Consider the following 13662-nt stretch of genomic DNA (forward strand, 5'->3'; position numbering starts at 1 on the left):
CAAGGGTTCAACCCAACCCATCATCTCTCTGGAGCTATTTAGACAGACAACAGTCACTCGGTAGAAATTAAGCATGGGCTGCCCCATGTGGAAGTAAACTGGTCCTTGCCGTGGGAATATGGAATTTTTACCCACTGGTTCAGCACCACCAGTCGCCAAAAACTCATTGTCGCATTAGGACGATATGTCCCATGTGCACACACTTGGATGCAAGGTGCTGAGCTCGCAACGGTATAGGTACAGCCCTGCAATTGCTTACTCACACCACTGCTGGTAGAAGAGGGCCCCTGCTATGGAGAGCAGTAGAGGGCCTCTCTAGTGTGTAGTTTGGTCTACTCTTCCATGCTGGCCAGACGCCTTAGAAGAGGTGGGAGTACACACACATGCATGAAACTTGTACCATTGTTTCGCTGCCGTTCAGAACTAATTCAGGTTATGGCTGACCCTAACTCAAACCGGCGACCTCGTCACACAATGACAGCATCCGTACTTTAGGTGCTTACAGTTAATTACATTCCTAAGAAATGTTAAGTATTGCGAAGGAAAACCACAGATGGAAAAAAAAATCCCATTGGTGCCTGTGGGGAGTTATACCATCGCCACTCAGACACCCACCCACGAAATCATTCAGGATAAAGGCAGAGAGAGCGTCTTTACATTGCATTGGGCCAGAGACAAAATGTCCCGTTCCGTGCCGGGTGTCAATCGGGATGGCATGACGGGGATTCGCGGCCCCATCGTCTCCGCGAGCGAGACGGCAACGCGCAACTGCAGCGTGGGCCATCTTCACCTTCGCTCTTGCAAATGACCCACCCGAGAAATGCACTCCGCTCACGCGTCGCCTTCGCCGCCCGCGACGCGCTCGCGACGCCATTCAATGTCGCCCTTCGAAGCAACGGTCCGTCGATGCCGGCTCCGCGCACGGTACCCCGCTGAGACTTGCCTTCGGTGCCCTTGCATAGCAAACGCGGGACGTTGTTGTTGATGTTGTTGATGTTGCCGGTATTGGGCCGACGTCGGCCAAATGGGTTCCAGGCACTTGCCCAACGTTGGCGCATCGTTGATTCAACGTTGGGTGAACGTTGAGCCAACGTTGTTACAACGTTGACTCAAGGTCGGGTGAACGTTGAGCCAACGCTGGCTCATCGTTGACTCAACGTTGCATGAACGTTGAGCCAACATTGGCTCAACATTTACTCAACGTTGGATGAACGTTGCGCCAACGTTGACTCAACGCTGGCATATTTACCGGCTAGACTCCCACAGCTGAGGCACAAACTGAACATCTGTAAAAACTGCTGGTCATCTGTGAAGAAGAGCTTCAGAGCTCATTGGAATCCCTCCAGTAACAAATACTGACTCTGAATGAAGAGGACTCACTAACTACACACTCTGGAACACTGGCTGAATCTGATAAGAGTGGTTTTTCACTCTCGAGCATAGTGGGGTCGTTGCAGGGATCACCAACGGTCTATAGCAGGGGGGGGGGGGGGTCTGCAACTGAAAATAATAACAACAGTCTTTTATTTCGAATTTGGTTAAAAAAAACTGAACATATTTAAAAAGCCGGAACGCCACGTGAATACGAGACGGCGGCCCTTGAAGAGCCGCGCGTGGCTCACGAGACGCAAGTTGTCGACGACCCCTGCCCTATAGGAACATTCAATCCTCCTTTGTTCTAATCGAAAAAAAATTTCTCTGTTGTAATATTTCTCTTTGCCCGCCCCCCGCCAGAACCCCCCCCCCAAACTCACCCCCATGTAAAAGCAGACACTGCTGGGAGACGGTGCACGTAACGATGAGCAGAATTCATTCGCTGGATTTAGCAGAACTTCGTGGTGCATTCTGCACGAGCCGGCGTACTGCTCACGACGTTTAACTGCGTGGGAGAACCGCTTAAAAAAAAAGAAAATTCATTCCATCAAGGGAAGCTTCCGCGAGCACAGGGCATGGGTCGGATTGAGAGCTAGGTCACACTCGGGGGGGGAGGGGGGGGGTAAGCTGTCGTGGTGTAAACGGTGAGCAGCGCACTGGACTTGCAATCCAGAGGTCCGCACCGGTACAACTCCATCTCCCGCAAGTTTCTTAAAAACCCCGCGCGTCTGCGCACCTGTCCGTGTTGAAGGGGTACGCCGCAGTGAGTCGATCAGCAGGTTTCGGCGTTGTGGTGTGGTGAAGCGTGGATAGACTCCCACCTCTTCCCAGACCTTCTGGCCAGTATGGAAGAGTAGATCACACACCACAGTGGTGGGTTCGTCTAGAGCTCCCTCTTAGTGGCGGCCCTTCCACAAGCGGTGACGTGAGCAAAGGGCATTGCAGGGCCGCACCCTCTGCTGTTGTGTTCCCCGATTTTCTACATGCGGATTTAGGCTGCCGTTGTGGCCAATTTTTTATCCCAGACTATTGTGCTGATGTACACACTCTGTCAAAACAGGCACGGCACCGCGTTCACAATGGTCTTCATTGCAGCCACACAGATGGCTCCGGCGAAATTCTGTCAGCGAGCACATTATGAAGGGTGGCTCGGCACGCAAGGGAGTGGGTAGCCAGCCCCACTCCCGGCCGCCTTTGTCTTCCCAGTGGCGATGTTTTGCACAACACACCAGGCGCTCGTTTAAGGTTGACTCGACCTAGGGGAGGCCCAGAGGACCGACTCGGATACTCGTCACTGTTGTTGATCCTGAGTGGGAATGGAACTCGGGTCACCGGGTTTGTAGCGCAGCGCGCTAACCGCTACAACCCATGCAGGCGCGCGCCCATATACACGTTAGTCTCCACCTAAATTGACATGACAGCTCTATTTCATTAGTTGCTTTCTCCCTCCTGTGCTTTTCAAATGATCCTGCTAATGCGTTGTGTTCCGTACAGAATAAGGAACAAGCGAATCCTCCCGAGGAGTGTGCCAAGTCACCGCTAACTAAGCGAGCAGAGCGGACAGACCGTGTGGGCGGAATCGCCCTTTTGCGAGCGAGGGAACCTGCGTGGGGTGGAGCGTTCATTTTGTGAAACCAACACAGGCGTGGGTGAAAAAAATCTGCCCCCGCGTCTATTTCCGTCAACGGTCGAGCGTTGACGATCACTGCGACCACCGGCCATCCGAGGCGAAAGCGTGACCCCTGACGAGAGAGATATGTCCACAACCGGTTTTGTGTACCCTGCCCTCCCCCACCACATTCACCAGCCGGCAGTGGCAAGCACGGTGAAGTATGGTCAAATATTCCCCCATGACCTAGACACCATGGGGAGACCTTCATCCAGTAGTTACTATTCATTCTCCCAGGTAAGGCCCACTAAGCTACGTAGCTCTTTTTCAGAAGCGACCTGGCCACAAATGATAGCTCAACGAAGTGGCTTACCGTGCGGAAATGTATCGCAACCAAATAATGTAAACACTTGTTGATTCTAAATTTGGAAGGGAAAAATCCGGAGGACACGGAGAAAAAAACGACGCAACCACAGGGATAGAGAGACACGCAAACTCCAAATATACAGCAGGCATCAGGGTCGAGATCGAACCCATGACCTCCTGTATACCAGGCCAAGTAGTTAACATCAGGGGCTGTAATCATTAAATGTTTAATTTACATATATAATGTTTACACATATACAAAGATCCCCCATGAAGCCTGAACAGACTGTTGGGGCAAGTGCTGTTACCAACACGGCACACGAGGGGGTGGGTGGCCAACACCACACCCGACCGCACTTTGTCTCCCCAGTGGTGATGCTTACACACCACACAAGGTACTCATTTGAGGCTGAGTCGACCTAGGGGATACCCTTGACCGGTTCAGATAATCGTCACCAGTGTTGGCCGTGAGCGGGAATCGAACTCGGGTCGCCAGGTTCATAGCGCAGAGCTCCGCACACGTGTATACAATACTCCCAACACGCACACTATAACAAAAATCCATGTTCGTGCGCGTGTGTCTCTGTGTTGTGGCGAATGGCAGGAGCCGCCGCGGTTTGCCGACGTATCTCGAGAGGGCCCATCCTGGCATGACATTCAACATGTCTCGTGTCATATCAACAAAAGACAAGCCGCGGCACAGACAGTCCAAGGATAGCGTCACTTTGCTGCCATGTTTCTACTTCGTGGAGGTCAGTATGAGTGTCGCCACGAGCATTCGTTCGGAACGCTCGGCCACTGGCAACGCCGACGAACGGCACGAGGAGGCCGCGCGGCTCGGAGCGGTGAGAGCCTGGGTTCGAATCTGGGTTTCAGACACCTCTAATTGAAACTGGGTTGTCCAGTGCAGAGAGTCGATGGTCTCAGGCTGGCCACAAATGACCACACGTGCACAATAACAACAACAAAACATCATCACCACGTTCAATTAATGTGTGCACTTAATATGGCTATGTACCAGCGCGGATGGTTAAATATGAATTGGTTTGATTGTGGCACGAGAATGCATGCCAGAGTAGAGTGTGACTGAATGTGTACACTCTGCTGATTTAAAAAAAAAAAGGCGATGCGAATTTTTACGTTTGCAATCTGAAGAATATTTCTGCAGCCGTCCTCCAATAACACGAGGTGCACTGCTCTCTGAGATTTCCGCGTGGATTCTTCACCTCGTGACGTGACGTGGACAGTCCAATTGGAATTAATTTGTGGGGGGAAAAGATGGATGCGTAATTGCATGCTCGACACGAATGCGTCCGCACGCACCCACGCTCGCAAGCGCCGTGCCAATTTCTCAACAGCACATCTCCCGGTGCGGCAGTTGAAACAATGGGGCAGGTTTCTTAAATGGAACAAATGTTTTAAATTTTGCTTACCAGTTTGCTCGAATTAAAATCAACGGTCGCATTTTGTCCACGTGACAGCTTAATTCGTTTGGCTGTGTCCAGCGGTGGAGTGTAAAATGAACTGACATTGTGCTCACATGACCAAAGTAGTATGCTAATTATCAATCATAATATTGGTCGTGAAAGCCTTAGTATGAAATAGCAAAGGCTGCATCCGTTATATTTTATCTCCAGATATATAAAAGGCAAAGTTGTGAATGTGTGTTTGTTCAAAATGTTTAGCGTACTTCCCGACATGCAACAAGCTGCAAATTTGCCATGTGGGTACTTTCCAGACTGTACACCATGCAAAAATTATTATAATACACTTTTGTTTTTTTTGGGCAGGGAGCTCAATAATGCATATATATTTTTTGCACGGCAAGTGAGCTGTGACGTCAAATCTGTCATGTGACCCGCGCATGTGGAAGCCTAACGCATTATAGTGTAGTGGTTAGCGCGCCGCGCTACGAACCCAGTGAGTGGGAATCGAACCCGAGTTCGATTCCCACTCACGGCCACCACCAGTCACGATTATTTGAACCGGTCCTGGGCCTCCCCTAGGTCAACTCAGCCTCAAACGAGTAACTGCTGTGGTGTGTGAACATCGCCACTGGGGAGACAAAGGGCGGCCGGGCGTGCTGCTGTCACCCACCCCCTCGTTATTATTATTATTATAAAAATAAATTTAATACGTCCGTTAAAACCACACCGGCAGAGTGAGTCGTTGACTCAGACAACTCTTCTCATATCAAAGTGCCGCAGCAATGCCTCTGAGATCTCAGCGCCAATCCAGGCTTCCCACGTGGGATGAAGACAAGTTCACCAAGCCGAATGATTTCCACAGTCTCAGCCCAGTCCATTTTTGATGTGCTATTTGGTTTTTTTTTGCCATGGTAAGAGCCCACTGAGCTGCGACAGCTCTTTTTCAGAAGTGACATGGCTATCACAAATGATGGCTTATCGAAGTTGGCTCATCGTGTGGAAATTTACAGCAGGCATATGATCTGAACGCACGTTGATTCTAAATGTGGAGGGAAAAACCGGAGGACCCGGAGAAAAATCCACGCGATCACGGCGTCAGGGTCCGGATCGAACCCACGACCTCCTGCATACCGAGCCGAAATCCTGCACAAAGTACTATATTTTATTTAACTTCGCCCCAAGTCTTAAGCCTCGCATTTGTACACTGCACCAAGCACAAGCGAAGAGGCCGAGGTTCTTGTACCAGATGACGGATGACCATTGAGAAGTGAATGTCCCCATCCCCTGGGGTGCTTCTGCATCCGGGCAAATCCGGCAATGGAAAAATTGCTTTGGCCTTCAGTTGGTTCATGAATTTGTCGTTCCACACCTTGAAGCAAAATCTTGCGGCAGAAATTTTAAAAAAAGATCACAGTAACGAAATGGATGACGTGTCATTTTGAAGGTAACTCGGTCCACTTTTGGTAAATATCGTTTATCCATTGAATAAACTAACGCAGTGGCTTACTGCAGGCTCGCACCCCTTTGGTTCCCAATCGTAAACAAATGTACAATGTTAATAAACACATTGATGAAACAAAGTGGTTGTACTTAACGTGCCTGTGCGTAATTTGTGTTTTTGATGATTTACCTTAAAAAAATATCTGGCCATGTCTCGCACCCGCAGAAAGGGCATTCTCGCACCCCCAGGTGGTGCGTGCAGTCCAGGTTATGAACCGCTGAACTAACGATTTGACAAATTTACCACCACTGTCTCGGCACGGATGAAAAAGTCAGTTTGTCCGGGTACGTCCAGCATCTCGGTATGTCTGTGCCATTTTCTCCCGTATCAAGCAAGGTCGGAAAAATAGTTCCTGGCTGAATTTGCAGTCCCAACTTGTTGACACACCATGTCCAAGTAAAAGTGCCGCTCTATGCCTAGAGTAATGAGCAGCGCTGCCACTGTGGGTGTGAGTGGGAGGGCTCCAGACACCCTCAGTCTGTTTTGACGCGGCTAAGAGACACCCTCAACAATCCGCACACTAATCCTGGTTATTTTCGTTTCATGAGTCCGCGTGTCGCCGTCGTCAACACGGAAACGCCATTTGTTGCCAATGGCGGAACCTCTAAAGACACAGCAGCACAGCACGCAGTGCGCTCCAGACCGAACCAGTAGTCACTACCGTAGTTACGTAGAGTTAGCTCAACTATAGCGTGATAGAACTCCTCCGTGATGAGGTGGGAGGGTGAACTTCACAGACCCCATTCAAAGACGTAAGCTACAAAAATGCGTTTACTCTTATCTCTTACAACTTTAATCAGAGCGCTGTTAATTGCTGACAACTTGACACTGTGGTCCTCTGGTGCCATGTGTGCTAAAACCACCAGGAAACTACTCCCTAAAATGACATCGCCTCCCCCCCCCCACCCGCACCAAATTTTCCGAGATCAAAATCTTTATGTAGACTGGAAGAATCCGATGAGCTACGAAGCTCTTTGTCACGGACGTCCCAGTCATGGCTGCCGCCCCCCCCCCCCGCCGCTCCCCGTGCTCTGTAACGTACCCCCTCAAAACACAAACTCACCTCCGCTCACCCCCCCCCCCCTCCTCTCTCCATACACTGGCGTTGACCGCGTGGGGGCTTGGCCGGGGGGGGGGGCGGTGGGAACGCAGCTGCCGCTGGTGGTGTCTGCGGCCGTGTCACTCTACTTCCTGGAGCTCACCGACGTGTTCCAGCCGGTACAGGCCGGGTTCCGCTGCCGCGACCGGTCGCTGAGCATGCCTTACCTGGACCCGTCCGACGAGCTCCTGCCTTTCCTCATGCTCCTCAGCTTGGCCTTCGCAGGACCTGCGCTGTCGGTACCCATCCACCTACCGATTCATCTGTCTGCTTTCTTTTTGTTTCTGTTGAAGCGGTGGGAATAGGTTTTTGCCTTTCTGGCGATCGAACAGGAGGCGTTAAGATGTTGCAACGCCAAGGTCTGCAACAAGTCTGCATTAACCACACATACTTATGCCAAAACATGCAAAGAAATGTCCACTGATAATATACGCATTATATTCTTGGTTCTTTGGGGTAAAGTCACGTAGAAGGGAAACAATAAAATAATAAAAAATATAAAACAATATTTAAAACGATATTTTTTATTATTTTATTGTTTCCCTTCTACGTGACTTTACCGAAAGAATCAAGAATATGAATCCCTGCAGTCACGAAAGCTTTGAATCAAAATATGCGCATTGTCTTCGAAATTTATTGGCCCACACCACAGACAACCTTCTTTATGGCCTTGTCTTAGACCAGAGAACGCCAAAAGGCGAGCATGTATCTATTTGGTGTTTAAACATCGCAATACCTGTTTTATTGCCAGAAAGGGTCAAAGCTATTCTAATTCTTCATCATTCCTGATAACTGGCAAAAGGTCCCCAAATATATGTTTTCTCTCTGTCAGGTAAGGGCCACTGAGCTATATAGCTCTTTTTCAGAAGTGAAGACCCGGGGAAAAATCCACATTCGCATGGAGAGAGTGAACATTCGAACTCCCAGTATACAGGTGTCAGGGTTGAAATCCAACCCACGACCTCCCTGTGTACCAGGCGAGGTAGTTAACATCTCGTCATTGGGGTGCCCCAAACCGGGAGCCTCCGTGGTGGAGTGGTGCGCGCGCTGGACCTGCAGTGATGCTGCTACCGGGTGCCACTGTGCCAACAGCTGCCGTGAGCAACGAAGTGGCTCATCTTCGTGCGACAACGTATAGCAGCCAAATACTCTATAAACGCGTGATGTCGATTCTAAACGTGGAGGGAAAAACCGGAGGACCCGGGGAAAAATCCACACGACCGCGGTGAGAGAGAGAGAGAGAGACATGTAAACTCCAAATATACAGCAGGCGACACCACGGGCTTGCCGCCGCTTTGCTGCAGAGGTGTGCGGTTCGAGGACCGCCGGCCGCCCTGGTTAATACCGCGTGGCAGATTTGAAATCATGAAGTACGCTGCCATCTGCTTTGCGGCGGGCGGCGGAGATCCCGTTGGCGCCATTCGAAAAATGGGAAGGCCGCTTGTGATGGCTTGACCTTTCGCTTTTGGCCAATTTGGGGAATTACCCACAAGTCGCTGAAGTTGCAAAAAAATGACAACATCGAGCCCGGCTGCTGGCAGCCTCTGCCTGTGCGTGAAGCATTGCGCTTTCACCAAATGTACAAATTATATATTACCACACCCAGAACCTCATTGTTCTAAATCCGTCTCTGCGTCTAAGGCAACACCCCCCTCCCCGCCCCGCCGCGGGTCTCCGCTCTGTGCAGATTCTGCTCATGGAAGGCCTTCTGTACTGCGTGCTGATCAAGCGGGGCAGTGAGCACTTGCTGGAGCCAAACATCAACGCCGGTGGTTGCAACTTCAACTCCTTCCTACGTCGATCCGTGCGCTTCATCGGTGAGGCCACGGACCAAATATATTGACTAACTGTGACGAACCCAACGGGTAATACGTACCGTATATTTTCACATTAACAATTTAATATGATCACATTAACCCCCCCCCCCCCCTCTGAACTTCTCGATAAGCGCACAGTGATGACATCACCTTGCCTCTTACAATTATTTAAAATTATGGAAAATCGCCCGATGAAGCTGGTTGTAATCACAAGCGGAACGTCGTAGTCAAACTGTAAATGTTGTGAGCTTACTCTCTAACACATCGGTGTGCTGGTACTAATTGGCACGTTTTGTTTACATTACAAAACTTACTAATTGGCCGTGTCGGGTGGTGTAGGGTTTAACGACACATTTATATTTACGCAATCTCACCCGAAAACCTTTATTACGAGTGAAGCACGCGATCATCAAAGTCACGCCTGAACCTCTAGTCTTCTTCTCAGGTACGGCATTTTGAAATGCAGTCGACGATCAAGTTTATTGTTGCGTTTTGACTTTGGAAAGCCGCATTCTGTGACACCTGAGGTTGCCAGATGGATTCAGTTTAACAGCACCTCCCGAAAGAGCGTGTGTCGAGCAACGACCGATGGTGTGAGTAATGTGGGAGAACCTCAGACTCATATAGAGAAACCGACAGACTCGCACAGAGAACCCATAGAACTACCACGGATAAGCAAATGAAAGTGAAAAATCCTAATTTGACATGACGGGTTTTGTTTTTTTTTGCGCTGTCACCCGCGACTTTGGCTGAGATCCTCAATTCGCTGCCCATTTCAGAATCAGAAACTTTATTTACATGAGCTACGAAGCTCTTTATTTACTGAGATCTAGCAGCACAACCCCCCCCCCCCCCCCCGGAGGATCTCAGAGGTGCCGCATCAGCGCCGCGACCCTTGTGCCACCCATGTGCCACTTGGACTCTTCCATTGTGTCAAGGATTCAGACTCCGATACAAGGTTGCCATCATATAATAATAGGGTTTTTTCCCACTTTTTTCTGACAACAAAACTGAAACCTTATTTCGAGGATTCATGTCTGCATTAACCACAATACCTGCAGTCAAAATGCAAACAAAAAAACACACTATGATAATATATGCATTGTCCTTGAAACTGATTGGTCCACACCAAGGGACGGCTTTCTTTTGAGCCTCGACCCAATTGGTGCTCGACCAGATGACGCCAGAAGGCGTCACACAGCTCAAAGACAATGCACTATCAAAGTAATGAGGGCTCGGGGTGAGCATTTACATCATTAGACCTCCTTTGCCAGTTCCAAAATGTAATAATAGGGTTTTTCCTCTTTTATCTGTCAACAAAACTCAAACCTTATTACAAGGATTCATGTCTGCATTTACCACAATGCAAACAAAAAACATACTATGATAATATATGCATAATAATCCATATATATGTATAATATATTTTTTCATTAACCAGGTTAAGGCCCACTCAGCTATTTAGATCTTTTTTTTCAGAAGAAACCTGGCCACAAATGATAGCTCAACGAAGTGGCTTATCACGTGGAAATGTATAACAGCCAAATACTCTGAACGCGTGTTGTTGATTTGAAATGTGGAGGGCAAAACCGGAGGAGCCGGAGAAAAATCCATGCAACCACGCGTAGAGAGACACGCAAACTCCTAATATACAGCATGCGTCACGGTCGGGATCAAACCCACGACCTCCTGCATACATGGCGAGGTAATTAGCATCCCGTCACTGGAGTGGTTCATGCCCTGAACCTGCAACCTAGAGTTTGCCGGTTCGATTCCCCTGTCTGGGGCGGCAGTGAAACCGATTTGCCAGTTCCTTAAGACCCCCCAGCCTTGACTTAAAGCTTTTGTGTTGCGATCGAAACGTCGTGGCTTTTTTATTGTTATTTTCTTTGAACCTATCTACGTGACTTTAGCTTGAAGGACCCAAAGAATACCCCCTCAGCGTCTTGTCCACCAAGGCGGTATAATTGGCACGCGGTGGGGTAAAGTGTGGGTGTGCCCGCCACTCGGAACATATCTGGCCAACATTGAAGAGGAGACCAAAACACCCTCAGGAGTTCGCTCGCGTGGAAGACATTTCGTCAGAAATGGTGTGAGTGAGCAATTGCAGTGCTGCACCTTTGCCCTATTTTATACGTAATATAATTCACTTGAACAAGATACATCTTCATCATTAGACCTCCTTTGCCAGTACCAAAATGTAATAATAGGGTTTTTCCCCTTTTTTCTGGCAACAAAACTTAAACCTTTTAACAAGGATTCATGTCTGCATTAACCACGATACCTGCAGTCAAAATGCAAACAAAAAACATACTATGATAATATATGCATTGTCCTTGAAACTGATTGGTCCACACCAAGGGACGGCTTTCTTTTGAGCCTCGACCTGTACGCCTTTTGACGTCATCTGGTCGAGCACCAATTGGGTCGAGGCTCAAAAGAAAGCCGTCCCTTGGTGTGGACCAATCAGTTTCAAGGACAGTGCATATATTATCATAGTATGTTTTTTGTTTGCATTTTGACTGCAGGTATTGTGGTTAATGCAGACATGAATCCTTGTAAAAAGGTTTCAGTTTTGTTGCCAGAAAAAAGGGGAAAAACCCTATTATTAAGATACATCTTCTCACAAATTGACATGAGAATTCAAGTGAATCAAATTAACTTCATGGCTGCTTTTATGGTCTCCCTTAACATTCATCGTACCACGACCGTGTTTATTCCAAGAATGTGAACGTCCACTCTGCAGTTCATATGCATTTATGCGGTAAATGTAATTTATTTTATAGTGTGGAGTAGACTAAAACATTAATGGAGTTAAATCAATGGCTGTAAAATTAGACACACTTAATAATGTATCATGCATGCATAATACAGCAATGCCCTTCATACAAAATACATATGGGATACATGCATACATCGATACTCACATGCCAACGTACATGTCAGCAGGTGGTTCTGCACACGCCATTAAAATAAATACGCACACAGCTCCCCAGGTTGTGAGCGCATGTCGTTCGGCAAAAATGCCAAACGCGTTGCTCCCAGGCACGCGGAGCGAAACGTCGGACATCGCTCCGAACAACGTGCGGCAACCGCGAGAATCCTTACGCGGCAGTAAAATACAGTGAGGGAAAAAAAGTATTTGATCCCCTGCTGATTTTGTACGTTTGCCCACTGACAAAGAAATGATCAGTCTATAATTTGTATGGTACAGTGAGGGGGAAAAGTATTTGATCCCCTGCTGATTTTGTACGTTTGCCCACTGACAAAGAAATTATCAGTCTATCATTTATATGGTACAGTGAGGGAAAAAAGTATTTGATCCCCTGCTGATTTTGTACGTTTGCCCACTGACAAAGAAATGATCAATCTATAATTTTTATGGTACAGTGAGGGAAAAAAGTATTTGATCCCCTGCTGATCTTGTACGTTTGCCCACTGACAAAGAAATGATCAGTCTATAATTTTTATGGTACAGTGAGGGAAAAAAGTATTTGATCCCCTGCTGATTTTGTACGTTTGCCCACTGACAAAGAAAGTATCAGTCTATAATTTTAATGGTAGGTTTATTTGAACAGTGAGGGACAGAATAACAACAAGAAAATCCAGAAAAACGCATGTCAAAAATGTTATAAATTGATTTGCATTTTAATGAGGAAAATAATTACTTGACCCCTCTGCAAAACATGACTTAGTACTTGGTGGCAAAACCCTTGTTGGCAATCACAGAGGTCAGACGTTTCTTGTAGTTGGCCACCAGGTTTGCACACATCTCAGGAGGGATTTTGTCCCACTCCTCTTTGCAGATCTTCTCCAAGTCATTAAGGTTTCGAGGCTGATGTTTGGCAACTCGAACCTTCAGCTCCCTCCACAGATTTTCTTTGGGATTAAGGTCTGGAGACTGGCTAGGCCACTCCAGGACTTTAATGTGCTTCTTCTTGAGCCACTCCTTTGTTGCCTTGGCCGTGTGTTTTGGGTAATTGTCATGCTGGAATACCCATCTACGACCCATTTTCAATGCCCTGGCTGAGGGAAGGAGGTTCTCACCCGAGATTTGACAGTACGTGGCCCCGTCCATCGTCCCTTTGATGCGGTGAAGTTGTCCTGTCCCCTTAGCAGAAAAATACCCCCAAAGCATAATGTTTCCACCTCCATGTTTAACGGTGGGGATGGTGTTCTTGGGGTCATAGGCAGCATTCCTCCTCCTCCAAACACGACGAGATGAGTTGATGCCAAAGAGCTCCATTTTGGTCTCATCTGACCACAACACTTTTACCCAGTTGTCCTTTGAATCATTCAGATATTCATTGGCAAACTTCAGACGGTCATGTATATGTGCTTTCTTGAGCAGGGGGACCTTGCGGGCGCTGCAGGATTTCAGTCCTTCACGGCATAGTGTGTTACCAATTGTTTTCTTGGTGACTATGGTCCCAGCTGCCTTGAGATCATTGACAAGATCCTCGCGTGTA

At 48.2% G+C, this 13662-nt stretch overlaps 1 protein-coding gene across 4 annotated transcripts in view; it reads left to right on the forward strand.

Annotated features, from left to right (window-relative positions):
• The window catches only part of LOC116951874 (phospholipid phosphatase-related protein type 4-like), a 53311-nt gene that overhangs the window by 14139 nt on the left and 25510 nt on the right, over positions 1 to 13662 (forward strand). For all 4 annotated transcript variants that reach the window (XM_076073993.1, XM_076073994.1, XM_076073992.1 and 1 more), the window contains exons 2-4: positions 3954 to 4101; positions 7430 to 7615; positions 9064 to 9193. In XM_076073993.1, coding sequence (XP_075930108.1) covers positions 4000 to 4101; positions 7430 to 7615; positions 9064 to 9193 — 418 coding nt within the window. In that variant the 5' untranslated portion in view covers positions 3954 to 3999. The remainder of the gene's footprint in view (positions 1 to 3953; positions 4102 to 7429; positions 7616 to 9063; positions 9194 to 13662) is intronic.

Source organism: Petromyzon marinus, chromosome 44, assembly GCF_048934315.1.
Source record: "Petromyzon marinus isolate PM22_M1 ecotype Great Lakes invasive population chromosome 44, UKy_Petmar_22M1.pri1.0, whole genome shotgun sequence".
NCBI classification, from domain to species: Eukaryota; Metazoa; Chordata; class Hyperoartia; order Petromyzontiformes; family Petromyzontidae; genus Petromyzon; species Petromyzon marinus.